The sequence below is a fragment of the Pyxicephalus adspersus genome, chromosome 6, assembly GCF_032062135.1.
Source record: "Pyxicephalus adspersus chromosome 6, UCB_Pads_2.0, whole genome shotgun sequence".
In the NCBI taxonomy this organism is placed as follows: domain Eukaryota; kingdom Metazoa; phylum Chordata; class Amphibia; order Anura; family Pyxicephalidae; genus Pyxicephalus; species Pyxicephalus adspersus.
The window spans coordinates 16245980-16262917 of NC_092863.1; the positions used below are offsets into that span (position 1 = coordinate 16245980).

At 40.1% G+C, this 16938-nt stretch overlaps 1 protein-coding gene across 1 annotated transcript; it reads right to left on the bottom strand.

Moving 5' to 3' along the window:
• Window positions 1-10659: 10659 nt before the first annotated feature.
• EIF1 (eukaryotic translation initiation factor 1) lies at window positions 10660-13146 on the bottom strand. The gene is made up of 4 exons (XM_072414770.1): window positions 12988-13146; window positions 11874-12037; window positions 11688-11789; window positions 10660-11308 (listed from the first exon to the last, which is right to left on the bottom strand). Exons 1-4 carry the CDS (start codon window positions 13016-13018, stop codon window positions 11264-11266), a joined length of 342 nt encoding a protein of 113 aa, XP_072270871.1. The 5' UTR covers window positions 13019-13146; the 3' UTR covers window positions 10660-11263.
• Between the last annotated feature and the right edge of the window lie 3792 nt (window positions 13147-16938).

The following is a 16938-nucleotide window of genomic DNA, read 5'->3' on the forward strand; positions in this document are numbered from 1 at the left end:
AAATTGACTAGGGCAGTTAAAGGTGTCACCAGTTAAGCAATGTGCTGCTATGCTAGTGCTGAGGAACCTTGCTGCTGATTCCTGGTACCCCAAATGTCTCCAGTGACCAAGAGAGTATCTTGTGACTGCCTGTGCTCTTGTAAACACTAGTGGCTTCACCTTCCCCAAGATACATTATGAAGCACCTACTGCCTAGACAGGCCTTGCTTCCAGTGAATTTTTACCCCAGTACATGACAAGGAGACCTAATAGAATATTCTTCACACACCACATAAATCTAAAAGCCAGCTTAAGCCACTGGAGAGAGGAAAATAAAGGAGAAACCTCCAGACACTGGTAAAACCAAACATATGGGTGGTAACAACAGCCAATGATTATTGCCTGATGGCCTATACTGGACCCAATGTTATGGACCCATGAGGCTTGATTGTCCACTTAGAAAGTTGTTCAGTCCATCAGCACAGCGCATTTAAAGCAAGCGAAGGAGTTAAAACATCTTGTCACTCTCAAAGTACACGCCATTGACTTGCTTCCAGTTCTGTTTCCGAGTGACAGATAAGCGGGCTATTATCAGTTACTCATCATCTCTGGTTTACATGTTAAAAAATTGCACTTTGAAAAGGTCTCCTGCAGAATTAAAAAGAGATTTTTTTCATGGCATATGGATCTTTTAGTTATTTTATGGCTTGAGTGGTATTGTGAAAATGCAAGGTTAAAAGCCTAAAAGAAAATATGCTTCTTATGCTGAGGGACATTAGATGTACAAAAAAAGGAACACGTGACCCTGAACTTTATCAAAGGGGTAAGGAGTAAGGTTTGCTTTATGAGTGGTCCTGTCAGCTGTACACACTAACCTGATGTTGTGATTGGAAGCTAGCTGTGAAAAGTGTTACCCAATCACAGAGCATTGTAACATGGGAGAAGCGAAACTTAGAGAAGGTAGTTATGTAGACACTTCTGCTGAGCTACCATTATTGTTCACTTATGGTGGATGACCAGATTTTCAGGCATGATTCAACCATTCTTTAGTCTTTTTGTATTGTTAGTTTGGGATACATGTTCACCCATACAAACGTGATATTGCATGGCTAACTAAATAGAGGGTGCATGGGCAGACAGTGATTGGAAAAGTTTTTTTTTCTGCTCTCATACAGTGGATGGCTGCTTGGTGAGCATTGAGCCAGCCCAAGCAGCATGGTAATATTATAGTAAAAAAAAAGGTACTAAGCCATAAACATTCTGTTAAAAGCTTTTCATCTAGTACCTATAGGTTGTTCGCTCTCCCTTTAATTGCTGAATACTTACTTCAACCAAATCCACAAGGTAAGTGGGAACTTGGGGGTTTTGGTAGGAAAGAGATGAGAGATAGCTGACGAAACAGAGCAGGGCCGCAGGTGATTCATTGGATTAGTGAAGAAAAGTAATGAGATTTTTAGGACTCCAAACTGCATACCAAAGATAATGAAGAGTCGATAGGCAGCATGTTTACTGGTATAGCGCTATAGCGTCATTCCCCCATCCACTCTTTGTGAAGAGAGTGACGTTTTACTGATATCTGCAAAAAATTAATAGGAAGCACTGGGAATGGTTTAATAATTACTGAGCCGGAAAAAGATTCAGCTCTTGTGGTTATATTATATCTAGTACTTAAGATATGAGATGAGAAAGAGAGCGCTCAAAGAAATGTTATATGCTGGAACTGAGTCTTTTTTTTAATTATACATCCCAAAATCCACAACCATGCTTTTTCACTGAAGAATGAGATTTATGAGATATGTCCATGAAATGTTATGTCCAGTGCTCCTGTTCAGATTCATGACAATGATGATGAAATTTGAAATCATGACAATGATGATGAAAAAACAGAACCTCGCAAATTGGGTTTGGTTCTGCTAAACGTAATCAATGGCTCTATTCTCCACAAAAATAGGTTTAAAAAGAACTCAAATGCACCAATGAGTGACCAGGTAGGATAAGGGATTCTGGACATTATTTGAATGTGTAATCTTTTTGGTATGCTGGCCAAATACTGGTTGATATTTCTAAAAGCTTTACCATAAACATCCAATCTAATCTAATAAAATATAGACCATACCTGATCATTGTTTGATCAATATAATAATTCAGATAACCTTACTATGTATAATTGATGCTGCCCCCATCCTGTTCTGACCATAAAATTTAGTGCAAGGAGCTCTCCCCATTATTAGTGGTAAGAGTGCGTCAGAATGTGAGAGGGAGCATCAACAGGCGAAGAACAAGGATAGTTGATATGTACACAGTGGTAACTAGGTATGCAATCCATAGCTGATAAAGTACCTTTCAACCAGTGTATGGCCAGCAAGAGGCACTGATATTGTCCATATTTCAAATCAACCAGCTGTCACAAGTTTCCGGCAGTGCAGAAGAGAGAGCACTGCACTGCCAGAACTTTGATTTATTAGGTGGACAGGAGATCACTCCATATTACTAGCAACTGGTGCCTACTGGTGACTTAAAAAAGAAAAAAAGGTGTAGCCCACCTCAGTACTACTCCTACATAACCTTCCTCCCCATGTTCCAGTGCCAGCTGCTGGAAATTTTTTCCCAGCACCTGATACTGGTATGTGAAAGCAGAAAAGACGTGTGGAAAGCCTGAGGCCTATGGCTATGTGGATTTGTACTAAAGTCTGCCTGTGCGTCAGTAATGGGATAAGCAATAGGGGTCAGTATTGAGATCTGTCACTGGAGGTCTATACTGAGTTCTGCCATGGGGGTCTGTACTGAGGTCTGCAGTGGGGGTCTGTACTGAGGATTCTAGAGGTCTGCACTGAGGATTCCAGGTGTGAGAGGATTGATCTCAGGTGCAAATGGAGGGTCCGAGAATAGCAGAAAGCAAACCTGGTGAAAATGTTGGGCTTGGGCTAGCCAGCAAGGAAGTCAGGTGCGGTGTTGGATCTTTCTGGGCCGGGTGCCAGTGGAGGTTCAGGCTCCATTTCCACCTGTCTCCCCTGCTTGTTAGCCCAGACTCTCAACTTTTTTTTGCAATGCTGGAACTGGTGCTAGGAACTTTTATTTATTATGGGGACCAAACACTGATAGCACCTTGCTGGAATAAATTCCTGTAGAATGATCATGTCTGCATTACAACAAGTGCATCAAGGCAACGAGTTACCATGAAGATACCAAATGCTAAGTGCAGGGTTTGATTCCTGGGGCAGGATATGACATTGTAAGAGTAATAATATTAATGTGGCCTCTAACATCAGTCCTGAAAAAGAGTTCAAACTCTGACACAACTCTTTGGGGGAGGGTTTAATATTATGGTCACTGACACCATTCCTGGGGAAACTACAAACTGAAGAGATTTAGAAGAAATACCTGAAGCTAAGTAACACTACAGGCCTCTTAAATTTAGGCAAAACTCGCTAATTCCAGATCAGGTTTTAACCCAAGTGTTTGACCATGCTGAGAAATTTGGAAATAATAATTTGTTCTTTTCTTAGCAATAGCCCATCATAACTATCAGTTGATATGTACACAGTGGTAACTAGGTATGCAATCCATAGCTGATAAAGTACCTTTCAACCAGTGTATGGCCAGCAAGAGGCACTGATATTGTCCATATTTCAAATCAACCAGCTGTCACAGGTTTCCGGCAGTGCAGAAGACAGAGCACTGCTCTGCCAGAACTTTGATTTATTAGGTGGACAGGATATCACTCCATATTACTAGCAACTGGTGCCTACTGGTGACTTAAAAAAGAAAAAAAAGGTGTAGCCCACCTCAGTACTACTCCTACATCACCTTCCTCCCCATGTTCCAGTGCCAGCTGCTGGAAAACATTTCTCAGCATCTGATACCGGTATGTAAAAGCAGAAAAGATGTGTGGAAAGCCTGAGGCCTATGGCTACCCTGTTTACCCTATGATAAGGCACTGTCTTATATTTTTTGAAATGCCAAAATATGCCCTAGGTCTTATTTTCAGGGGGATGTCTTATTTTTCCATGAAGAAGACTACAGTACACATTTATTGTTGAAAATCACTCATGATCACTCATGTGCCATTGATTGTCCCCTTTTGATCACTCTGTGCCATTAGTTGTCCCCTTCTTATCACTGTGTGCCATTCATTGTCCCCTTCTGTTCGCTGACTCACTTTTTTTTTGGCTTGCTTGTCCTTCCTGGTGCGGAGTCGCGGGCCTTTGAAGTTACTTTCAGTTTCGCTCTGCACTGCAGCCAGCATCGAGGAGTCACACAGGAGGAGTCACACAGGAGGCACACAGTGGCAGGTATCGGTGGGTGTCTTATTTGCGGGGGGGTGCTTTATTTTAATTTTTTGAGCAAAAATGGGGGGGTGGCTTATTTGATGGGGATGCCTTATCATCGGGGAAACACGGTATGTGGATTTGTACTAAAGTCTGCCTGTGCGTCAGTAATGAGATAAGCAATAGGGGTCAGTATTGAGATCTGTCACTGGAGGTCTATACTGAGTTCTGCCATGGGGGTCTGTACTGAGGTATGCAGTGGGTTTCTCCAATAGGGGTCTGCACTTTGGAGTTCGTAGTGAGGTCTTCCTAGAGGTCTGCACTGAGGATTCCAATAGAGGTCTGCACTGAGGTCTGCCTGGGCATCTGTACTGAGAGCAGGGTCTGGTTAGCCAGCAAGGTAACCAGGTGCAAGTGGACACATCACTTGCACTTGGTTTCTTTGCTGGCTAGCCTGACTCACTTGTCTTTGATCTCAGGTGCAAATGGAGGGTCTGAGAATAGCAGCAAGCATACCTGGTGAAAATGTTGGGCTTGGGCTAGCCAGCAAGGAAGTCAGGTGCGGTGTTGGATCTTTCTGGGCCAGGTGCCAGTGGAGGTTCAGGCTCCATTTCCACCTGTCTCCCCTGCTTGTTAGCCCAGACTCTCAACTTTTTTTTGCAATTCTGGAACTGGTGCTAGGAACTTTTATTTATTATGGGGACCAGACACTGATAGCACCTTGCTGGAATACATTCCTGTAGAATAATCATGTCTGCATTACAACAAGTGCATCAAGGCGACCAGTCACCATGAAGATACAAAATGAGTGCAGGAGTGTGATTCCTGGGGCAGGATATGACATTGTAAGAGTATTAATATTAATGTGGCCTCTAACATCAGTCCTGAAAAAGAGTTCAAACTCTGACACAACTCTTTGGGGGAGGGTTTATTATTATGGTCACTGACACCATTCCTGGGGAAACTATAAACTGAAGAGATTTAGAAGAAATACCTGAAGCTAAGTAACACTACAGGCCTCTTAAATTTAGGCAAAACTTGCTAATCCCAGATCAGGTTTTAACCCAAGTGTTTGACCATGCTGAGAAATTTGGAAATAATAATTTGTTCTTTTCTTAGCAATAGCCCATCATAACTATCAGACAGTCAAGTGCAAAGGTAAAATGTAGGGGTCAATGTTCCTTACGTTACATTTGCTATTGATCTTCTGTCAGCAGTACAAATACATTGTCAAACAGATTACCTTAAAGTAATGAAGCAGAAGTGAATTTGTGAAAAATATGAGAGGACGATGCTGATATCATCTGTACTCCAGAGGAATATTAGAGGCAATTGTTTCACTATCAGTAATGACCAGAGACAGAAAAGGAAAGAATTAGCTGTTGGATCTTTCCTGTGAAAATGTGATAGAAGTTACTGAAGCATATGTTTCATACACCTGAAATGAATCATAAAAAAATACGCTGCCTGGCCAAAAAACATCCCCAAGCCTGTGGCAGAAGTTATGGTCTGGGGTTTGCTTAGGTGGTCAGGTCCTGGTTCTGCAACATTAAGGTTCCTGTTTTAATAAAGCTCTCCAAGACTGGAGATGATTTTGCTGGATCATCCAGATTCTCCCATGATAGTCTGTCCTCCCCAGTCATGAAGAGATTTAATAAAACAGGCTCTATCTGCCCAAAAAATGAGTTCTGCTAACTACCTGATTATACTAAATAGCCAGGATTCTAAGTTGGCAATGTCAAGATTCATTGGGCTTAAACTGTGAAAGAGTGGTTCTGGAAACATTAGAGATTTTCACACATGGATTGGCCACTAAAGAATCCAGACTTTGAGAACCTTTAGTATGTTGCTGGAGAAGGCTTCAAATAGCCCTCTGACTCTCCCATCATCAACACACATCATCTTGGTAAAATATGTTAGCAACTCTGATGCAATAAACATAAATAATGTAGGGGTCAAGGAGTATGAATAACATAATGAATAGAGTGCAAGGGTCAGCAGTATGTACAAGATGATAGAATACGCACAGGGATCAGGAGTAATGTATAGTATGATGTATAGAGTGCAAGGATCAGGAGTAATGTATAGTATGATGTATAGAGTGCAAGGGTCAGGAGTAATATATAGTATGATGATGTATAGAGTGCAGGGGTGCAGAGTAATGATTAATTTAATGTACAGAGTGCAGGAGTCAGGAGTAATGTATAATATGCTGTATAGAATACAGGGGACAGGAGTATGTTTTGTATGATGTATAAAGTGCAGGGGTCAGGAGTATGTACAAAATGATATTTATGATTCCAAATGTAATGATGTATACATAACCCTGCAACAACCAAACATTTTAATTGTCATTCTATGGCCATTCTCTTAATGCATATTAAATGTAGATGGCTTTTATATTTGAAAAGCCTCCTTTTTATTGTGAAGGATAGTAAGAATATATACTTTCAGGTCATCCTTGTAATCAACAAATAATAGCCACGACTAGTGCAAATAAACTCAAAGAAACCAATTTTATTAGTCCTTGGAGGCATTGTTGGCGTTGTATTAATACAACTAGGAGTGTTTGGAATGCCAACCAACATCAGGATATTGTTTCTGGATAACATTTCATGTTTCAGCCAAGAACTATTTTGTGTCAATAGGTTCATGCTGGCATTCTGCCTAAAAATAATACAGCTCTTATTATTTTATGTTCACTTAATTTTTGAAGCTTTCCGACAAGAAATAACTCTTGATGTGCCAGGAATATAGTGTGCTCCCAGCTTCCTCTTTGACATGACAACACAAAGTATTCTTTCTTTCCTCCCACTGTCCAGCAATATGAGGTTCCATGACACAACCTCCAGACTGCAGCACTGTTAGCTCTCTGTTTACATTCTGCTTTTTTTTACCTCTTTAGGTTTTTGTGTGTCTGTGAGGCTTTTAGTTATATCACTAATATTGGAATATTTTGTGGATCCCAAGACTATGGCAAATTTGTGAAGTGTATACTGGGAGTAGGTTTGAATTCTTTGTAACCAATATTCTGTTCAATATAGGCACACCTACTTTATGGTCTCTATGCATGCTGTCACCTTTTCTAATCTTGGGTGTTATAGCTATTGGACAAATATAACAAAACATTATAGGTGTAAAAGGAGACAGTTTTGTTCCAAATCATACCAATTTAAGAAATTTTTGCTATGAAATAAAGTGCACAGTAAAATAATACACAGCACCAAAAAATGCCTTCATTAAACAAATCATTCCTCTTTTCTTGCTGCTGACCCTATTCATGTATTTGGTGATTTTTAGGATCCCTATATTATTTAAACAACAGATATGGTGCTGGCAGGTTTCCAGGCCCAGAACAGGAACATCAGAAAAAACCTTTAGAATGTGTACCTTTATATGGGCTCTTATGTAAACTAATGCTACAAATGTAATGATAGGACTCAATCACAATGGTAATTACAACATTTCACCACAAGAGGGCTCCGGTGTCCTATTACTGTAATAAAGGTATACTGTGCTACAAATGTAATGATGCAGAGGATACCTAACCAATGCAATTAATAATAAACAGGGTTTATATAGCGCCAACATATTATGCAGCACTGTACATTAAATAGCGGTTGCAGACATAAAGACACAGGAGGAGGTCCAACAAATAAATGGAGATTTGTCCAAAATAAAAATAATTCTTATGTACCCTTGTGGACACAGCAGTATGAATTGCTGGAAATTTGTTCAAAGTAGTTTCATGTTTTGGGCACTGACTTACTAAGAATGGAGATCAGGCCTGAAGCTTGGCCATCTAAAACCATAAATTAGGATGCTGCCATATTTCGGTCTATACCGGTTCATGCTGAAAAAAAAAGACTCACCAACAGTGACAAGGTGCATGGTTTTTATGAACCCTATGCAAAGTTCATGCAAGAAGTTTACAAAGCTTCAAAAATTTCAGAAAACCTGCCACTCGGATATGTCAGTGCTGTGCATGGGTTTGCAATGTGTAGTAATACCAGTCATGGGCAGTGCCAGATAGCTGAGGAATAAAACCCTGGTACAGAATATGTATGGGGTGTCCTATGAGACCACATTTTGTAATGACACAGTACAACAATCCCAGCAGGAAAGTGTGGAGAAGTCAATGAGTATTTGTATTTGAGAAGGGCCAAGGTAAACTGCACCAATCGGGTTTCTTGTATGGGCACAAGGACAGAGCCACTTTAATGTTTCCCCATACCAGGTAAAATGAGGCAACAAACTGGAAAACATGTATTTGCAGAGGAATTAAAGGCTCTCATCTAGATTTAGCAGTGGCTGTTCGTGCAATCTTGTTCTTTCCCATCATAGGAAACTCCTGATTATTGCTGACCTTGGAGCAGGGCCATCGTACAATGCCCGACACTAATCAGACCGGATTATAGGAAAGACTTCAACACAGAGGTTCATCTGGTGCCGGCTACAATGTGATGGAGTATAAACACTAATATGAGACAAAATGAAGTCAGAATTGAAGAAAGGAGAAGCTAACGCTACCAATATGGGATTATGCCAATTTCATGGGGGAGATTTGCCATTGATCTGCCCTTTTATTTTAGTTTTAAGGTAGTTGTGGGTAATTAGGATTTATTTTCAAAGAAGGACCAATAAAAAAAGGGGAAGGTTTTACAATTTAGGATATTGTATAAAATGGATCTAGCTCTTTTAGCACATGGTGATCCTCTCTCACACAACCATACACACACCTGGGATTTCCCTCCTTGAACCACTCTCCTCTGCAAATGCCTGTTCATTTATCCTTGGCAAAGTCTTGATCAAGAGGTCACAGATTGTCCCCAAGCTGAAGATTGCCCCTTCCCCCTCCAGGAAGACTAAAGCAATATTAAATTGGTTTGGGCAGGAACTACCACCAGGGGGTGTTAATGATCCTCAGGCATCTACTCATGGAAGATCAATCATTGTCTCTGCCGAGCAATCATTTGATGGTTGTTTTAAGGACTGCATTTGTCTCCACAGATAATGAGGTCTATAGCTTACTTTCAAGGAGGCAGAATTATCCTTACATACAAGTCATATTCATATAACTTTTAGTCACTTCCAATAACTGGTGAAGTTGAACAGTACAGATTATCTTAATGTCAATGGGTCATACATACTGAGAAAATAAGTGGGTGAGGTGTTGAAAAAGCAGGAAAAATTAAAGGGTAAGGAGCAAAATGACAACTTTTCATTGAGAATTAAAATTTTGGGCACCCTAAAAGGTGATTTTAGTTGGTGAACATTACAGCTTGTCTGAGATACTGCAGAACCTGTTAGAAAAAACAAATGTAAAACTCTCACCCCATACCCATGCTGATCTCTAAACATGGGCACATAAAAAGTGTGGACATGCATGGTCTAATGAATTTCTTTGAGATCATGTGGATATAAGTGCAGCTTTGCATTGCTTACAAATATGAAAACAGGTTCTAAGAAAAAGTTGGTACATCTAGTGTGAACTAACTAATCTGCTTCCATCAGTGCCAAAAAATAACTGTCACCCAGTTCAGTTAGGCTGTGGCAGTTTTTCAGGACTTTATAAGAGAATTTCATGAGTTTACTTTGCTGACAGTGAATACACATGAATGATCCATCTTTCATGAAGAAATGTATGCAAAGCACACTACAGTGTGACAAACCCACCAGGAATTCAGCAGCCAAGTTAGTTCATAAACCTTTAAAAGACAGGGGAGACTAATAAAGTGCCAAACAACTTGATACTGTACCTGAACAGGAATAAAGATAATTTCCACACTACACCAATTTCCTGCACTTACATGAAGTTAAGTAGTTAATACTGTTACCCATAATGGTCACTTTACAGGCACTTGTCCAGCTGCACCCGTCACATGGCCTTAGTAACACAAGTTACAATCCACTAGCATGACTACTGAAATTAATTTAGACCAGTATTAGATTAGGATTGAGTGAATGTAGACCTACATACAGAACCTGTGGTTTCTGGTAGCAGAATGCTGTATATTGCAGATTTACCAGATAACCGTAGAACTCAGATATGTGTATTAGACCATTAAGTACAATGACTAGCACATTATTAACTAGTATGGAACATAAATGCAAGGTAGTTAAATAAAGTTGTCTAAAGCCATTGTAGAAAACTACTCCCTAGTAATTTCTTTTAAAGAAAGGCCATTGGCATAGGAGTTGCATTATTCAGTGCCTAGGTTTACAACATATTGGTTACCGCTCCGTAAAGTTTCTCCCAAATCCTGTGGAAGTAATAATAGAAATTATTCTACTTTAATGTGTTCGGTATACAATGAAATCTAGTCATCGTGCAATAAACAGTAACGGATGTTAGGCTGGCTTGCAGAGGAAAGTTTGAACCCTTGATGTGATAACACAATGATGAAAACAATTCTTAAATGAAAAATGTTTTATTTAAATAAGAAAAAGTTAAATAACGTAAAACAAGCTTGTGTCCTGCCATTATACAATGTTATTGCTAACAAACATGTCAGCCGTGTCAGACTACATTGGTTAATGTCCTGCAGAAATCCCCTTGTCAGAAGTTTAATTCTGAAGCCCGCACCCTTCACTTGTACTGAACATGCCCGACTAGCACCAGGGGGCGTCACGTTCCACCCTATTGGATGATACTGCCAGAAGTCACAAGAATAAAACCACTTAAATGCTCGAGCTCCGTCATCTCACCTCCCCAGTCTGGTGTGTGTAGAAATCATATTTTTGGAAATGAAATACTTTAACCCAACCTTGTGGGTACATTACAACGCCTGAGACTGGCAGAGCCTGACAAACAGAGTGACAAGACATTGCTCTCACATGAAGCTAGAAAATAGGACTGTCCCACAATGGCTGAGGGCTGTCGGAGGTTATGCTAAAAGTCCTTTGACGTTGTTTATCACAAGCCAGTTAAACTTGTGACAAGGGACAGTTCTTAATATAACTACACATTGCAGGAAGGAATCCTTTATTGTAAAGCTGAGGTTACGTTGTGCACATTAAAATCCGTGGACTTTTAGTTGATCTTCTTTGGCCAGTCCAACCTTCAAAGAAAAAGAAAAACACATTTAACACATTTAACAAGGCTGACCATTGGCCAATAACAAATAATCTTAATACAATTTTATACACAAAAAGCAGAACCCTCATTGTATGTGTTTTTTTATTAAAGTAAATTTAACGTGAACCTGCAGCCACCACTAGCAAACCAACATAGTACCAATACACAAGCATTGACAATATCTGGTCTTGGCTTCGTTACTCAGTAACTGATCAGCATGATAGCCATGCAATCATTTTCCAGAAAGGTCAGTCCCAATTTAGGCTTTAATATGAAATCACATCAGATAATACAACACCTATTACAAAGCACCTACTTGGATTTCTATACTGCAACATTCACTTTAACAGGCAAAGCCTTACCTCCACAAGGAACTGACAAGCATTCTTGCGCTGGTCACCCTGAAGTTGGATCACCTCTCCGTATTCAGGGTGTTCAACAACGGTACCATTGCAAGCAAATTTCTAAAGAAAACAAATAAAAAAAAATTAAGTTGCAGCCATTATTAATCCAAATCACAAACATAGGAGTGTACTTTATAAAAATACCTTCTTGAATGCTTTAACTAATTTCTTCTTATCGTAGTCATCCGCTATACCCTGTACTGTTGTAAGCGTCTTCCTTCCGTTTCTTTGCTGGATTCTTATATGGATAGAATCCTCTGTCCCAGCTGGGAGCCAGTCATCACCTTTACTTGCATCAGCAAAGGGGTCTGTGATAAAAAAATCAAAAGTACATTTAATAAGTAATCAGGATTCATGTTTCACATTCTAATACTAACCTACATAGAGATTACATTGTTACCCCACAGTACAATGTGAGTGCCAGAACCACACACAGGGCAGGTGTACCCATCTTAGATTGTAAGCTCTTCTGGCAAGGGTTCTCTCCGCCTGTATCTGTCATTTACAACCCCTAGAGTACAGCACCACATAATATGTTGGCACTATATAAAGTTTATTTAATATTAGCAGCACCACATCTCATTTCTAATATTCTACCTATAGACTATAGCTCTGATGAGGATCTGTGTAAAAGTTTGAGAGAAAGTTATATTATAAAAAATGCCAGAGCTAAAAATATACATAAAAAGCTATAAACTAAAACGAGCCAATCAGGGATTATATTTGATTCCGTGTAATGCAGCGGCCACGACTTCCAGGAAACCAGCCATCAATCAAGTAACTCAAGACGAGTTGACTCCGCCCAGAGGGAGGGATTTGGTCATTCGAATGACGGTCACGCCCCATGACGTCACCAAGCTAGTGAGGAGAAAGGAAGCTGCGCCACACAGCCGGAGAGAAAGGGAGGCGGCCGACGCCATCTTAGCCCGCCTCAGCCTAGCCGGTAAAATATCGGCCAGTATGACAAATTACGTTGGTTGCTTCACTAAAAGCCTAATGTACTAACACGTGAGTCAGGCCTATAAAAACGGCAGAAAATACAGCACCATGTTTGTTTTAAAAACACAATTAAATTTCTTTCAGTTATGCCAACACTATAACCCCTTTATATACAGCCTGCCCTTCCTTACACTAAGCAAAACAAATAATACCACACAAAGCTTTCCACCATTAACCCCACACAATGTAATCGGCTTACTACCACAAACTAGCGTTGTAATAGAAAAACGATAAATTAAAAACCCCGTAAGACACTCACCGAAGGTGTTGAGGTTCTGGATAGCGGACATACGATAAGATGGAGATTCCTTGGTGAGAACTGCGGATAAGCTCAAAGCTGCCTGTTGGCTGTAGTAAAGCTTGTGTAACACGTACACAAAGAAATGGCCGCGACTACTTTTATACCTCGATGATGCCAAAACGTCACTATGACGTACTCAGTCCCGCCCTGATCTATGGTGGCGTAAAGATTTCTTTATGGGGGGATGGGCGTGCTTTGGCGGACATTTTAGGTATGGGCATGCTGACAATATAGGCTGCATAGAAGGATACAAATAAAGTCTGTTCTATGCATTGTATTAAGGTGATTGTCACAGCATTTTAGGAATGTCATTTTATTATGATTTCCAAAATAATAAAATTCTCACAAGCTAAAAACACAGCCCATAATGTACTGAGAAATCTGAGGGTTTAGATAAACCTGGGATGTCTGGTCACATGACTGCGCATGTGTATTGGCTTGAGTAGCACATGAGCAATCGTGTCAGGGATTGGCATACACAGTCCACTGTTTCTTGACCAAGGTTCCGTGGTTGCTAGGGGTTCCTCCAGAGGTTGCTAGGGGTTCATTGAGCAATATATACCTCTCAGGTCATTTAAACTGACACAAATGATCTTTTCCCAGCTTAAATATTGACATTCTTCCCACTAGCCAGTGATATAAGAGACATTCTGACCTTTACACTAATATACTGTGAGCTGTTGACCAGGTATGATCTGAACACGTCCAATCTGTCCTTGCTTGATTGAAACACCCAAATCTGGACATGTCTGATCTGACCATGTGACCATATAAGATCTGACCATGTATGGTCTGAACATGTCCAAGCTATCCTCATCTAATTGAAACACCCAAATCTGGACATGTCCAATCTGACCATGTGACCACATATGATCTAAATATGTCTGATCTGACCATGTATGATCTGAACACATCTGATAATAACGCTTCCAATTTACCCTCATCTGACTGATACTCCACAAATCGTTCTCTCTTCGACTTTTGAAGAACAGACAATGATTACTAGGCCTAAGTAAGCTTTACTTCCACGATTTACCCATCTCTGTGGCTCTGTATTACGCTGCACCTTACCCTATAGATTTCCATGACCAGAAATAACCATGTAGGTGAACCTTGGAAACATCACATAAGGACCCCAGAATAAAATTTGATCTCCACATCTGTGATACTAACATTTTAGTAAGGTATAATACAGCTCATACCTTTGTTTATCACATTCGCCCTTATCTAACATGGCCGCCTTTCTATCCTCAGGACAGTGTGAGGAGTAGGCAGTACGAGGAGGAGTTTATATTGTAATACCTAATCAGTGATGTCACATAGCAATCTCCAGCCAAATGACTTCCGAGAAACAGTTTTTGTTTACAGTCCTGTGTTACAAAGGACGTTTCCTCAACATTTTACGTCACAGGTTCGGTATTGGATTATATAAGAACCCAACCTGGAACTTTCCATCTTAATGGAGGATAGAATATTAAAATGACAAAGTTTTAATATAATCTATATGATCAAGTTGTCTATAATTTCGGCAGTCCTGGTTTATTAAAACCAATTACATGGAACTAAACAGTCTGGTGCTTTATGGATTTAAATGACCAATAAATAAAATTAAGGGTAGTCTGAAATGATTGTAGTTTAAGTAAAAGACGCTATTTTATTTTTAAACAGATTTGATCGGTTAAACCCAGGAAGCAAATCTTGAGTAGAAGATTGGTGGTCCATACAGCTACATACATTCATGTATTGCTTTCACCATGTATTTAATGTACTAGTTAGTTTGGGTCCATTATTATTATTATTATTATTATACAGTATTTATATAACACCAACATATTACACAGCGCTGTACAGTCCTGTCACTAGCTGTCCCTCAAAGGAGCTCACAATCTAATGTCTCTACCATAGTCATAATACATACAATAATAATAATAATAATAATAGTCATATTATTACAGTCTAATTTTTTAGGGGGAAATCAATTAACCTAACTGCATTTTTTTGGAATGTGGGAGGAAACCTCCGCAAACCTGTGGAATGTGGAAGGAAACCTGGTGAACCTGCAAACTCCATGCAGATAGTGTCCTGGCTGAGATTCGAACCTGGGACAGGCCCATAGGAGGACCAGAGAAAACCTCTCAGTCATATGTCCTCAAATTTCATTTTTTGTAGTCCTCCGACTTCTAATGCAGAATATGGCTACCATGTTAGCTAAGCTATGCCTTCTGGTTACCTCTCTTCCTCACCTTTCCTGTTGGTCCCAGGTTCCCAGTCTGACCTAAAACGTACCTATTGACCATACGTCCTAACGACCCATAGTTCAACCTGGTACCTTTTATGCCCCTCTTTTAGTGAGTAAACATGGGGTTTTTAATTGGTTAAGGTCTTGGAAGGCAAGGGTGCTGTTTCTTATAAAAGTGGTAAATTTTGTCAGGAGGGATCCTCGTTGGTGGGGTCCCCCTTTAAATAACTGAAGGTCATGGCTTCTGAGGAGGTGCTCGGTGGCAGATGTAGGAGGGACTGGCACTGGATTCTCTGAATCATGTGGTGCTGGCTTTAGAGCAGATTCACAATCAGGATAGACGATTTTTGATTTGGTCTTCTTTGAAAACCCAGCAATTTTACTCATACAGAAATAGCAGTCCGAGTGATGGTCTTTTGGCTCACGCCAAACCATAGGCACAGCAAAAGGCATTTTATTCCTTTTCCCATTCAACCATTGTGTTAAGCCAACGTAACACACCTGACAGCAGATATGAGGTGCCCAGCTTTTATCCTGATCTCCAATTTCACATCTAAAGTAATACTTGTAAGCAACTCTCACCCTCTTGGTTAGGTTCTTGCGTTGATCACACGGGGTATATTTGCCACAAATGTAGCAAAAATTGTCCGGTTTATTAACACAGGTGCGCCTACTCATCTTTAGCTCATAACAGACTCACTATGGCCTAGCTGTATCCGGTTGTAAGCGTCTTCCTTCTGTTTCTTTGCTGGGTTTTAATAGATAGAATCTTCTGTCCCAGCTGGGAGCCAGTCATCACCTTTACTTGCATCAGCAAAGGGGTCTGTGATAAAAAAGTAACATTTAACAAGTAATCAGGATTCATGTTTCACATTCTAATACTAAACTGTATACAGATTACATTACAGAATGTGAGTGCCAAGACCTTCTGAAATACATAGAGGGCAGATGTACCAATATTAGATTGTAAGCTCTTCTGGCCAGGATTCTGTCCTCCTGTATCTGTCATTTACAACCCCTAGAGTACAGCACCACATAATATGTTGGCACTATATAACGCTTATTTAATATTAGCAGCACCACATCTCATTTCTAATATTCTACTCATAGACTATAGCTCTGATGAAGATCTGTGTAAAGGTTTGAGGGAAAGTTATATTATAAAAAAGGCCAGTGATAAAAATGTACATAAAAGGCTTTTTAAATAACCGAGCCAATCAGGATTTTATTTGATTCCATGTATTGCAGCGACCACTGCTTCCAGGAAACCAGCCATCAATCAAGTAACTCAGCACGAGGCGACTCCGCCCACAGAGGGATTTAAAAAACGAGTGAAGGCACCGCCCCGTGACGTCACCAAACTAGTAAGGAGAAAGGAAGCTGCGTCACACAGCACCATCTCGGCCCGCCTCAGCCTAGCCGGTAAAATATCGGTATGATTGAAAGTACGTTCGTTGCTTCACTAAAGGAAGCCTAATGTACTAACACGCCAGCCAGGTCTATAAAAACAAGCAGAACATGCGGCACTGTATGTAAAAAAAAAAAAAAACGAATTCCTTTAATTATCCAAACACCTTTACATACAGCCTGCCCTTCCTTACACCAAGCAACACAAATATTGCCACACAAAGCTTTCCGCCATTAACGTACACAGTATATTCGGCTTACTA

Coding starts and splice junctions, on each gene's coding strand:
- EIF1 (XM_072414770.1), bottom strand. CDS start 13,018: ATGTCCGCTATCCAGAACCTCAACACCTTCG. Junction 12,038..12,987: donor CCAGAACCTCAACACCTTCG/GTGAGTGTCTTA, acceptor TTTTTATCACAG/ACCCCTTTGCTGATGCAAGT. Junction 11,790..11,873: donor TAGTTAAAGCATTCAAGAAG/GTATTTTTATAA, acceptor TGTTTTCTTTAG/AAATTTGCTTGCAATGGTAC.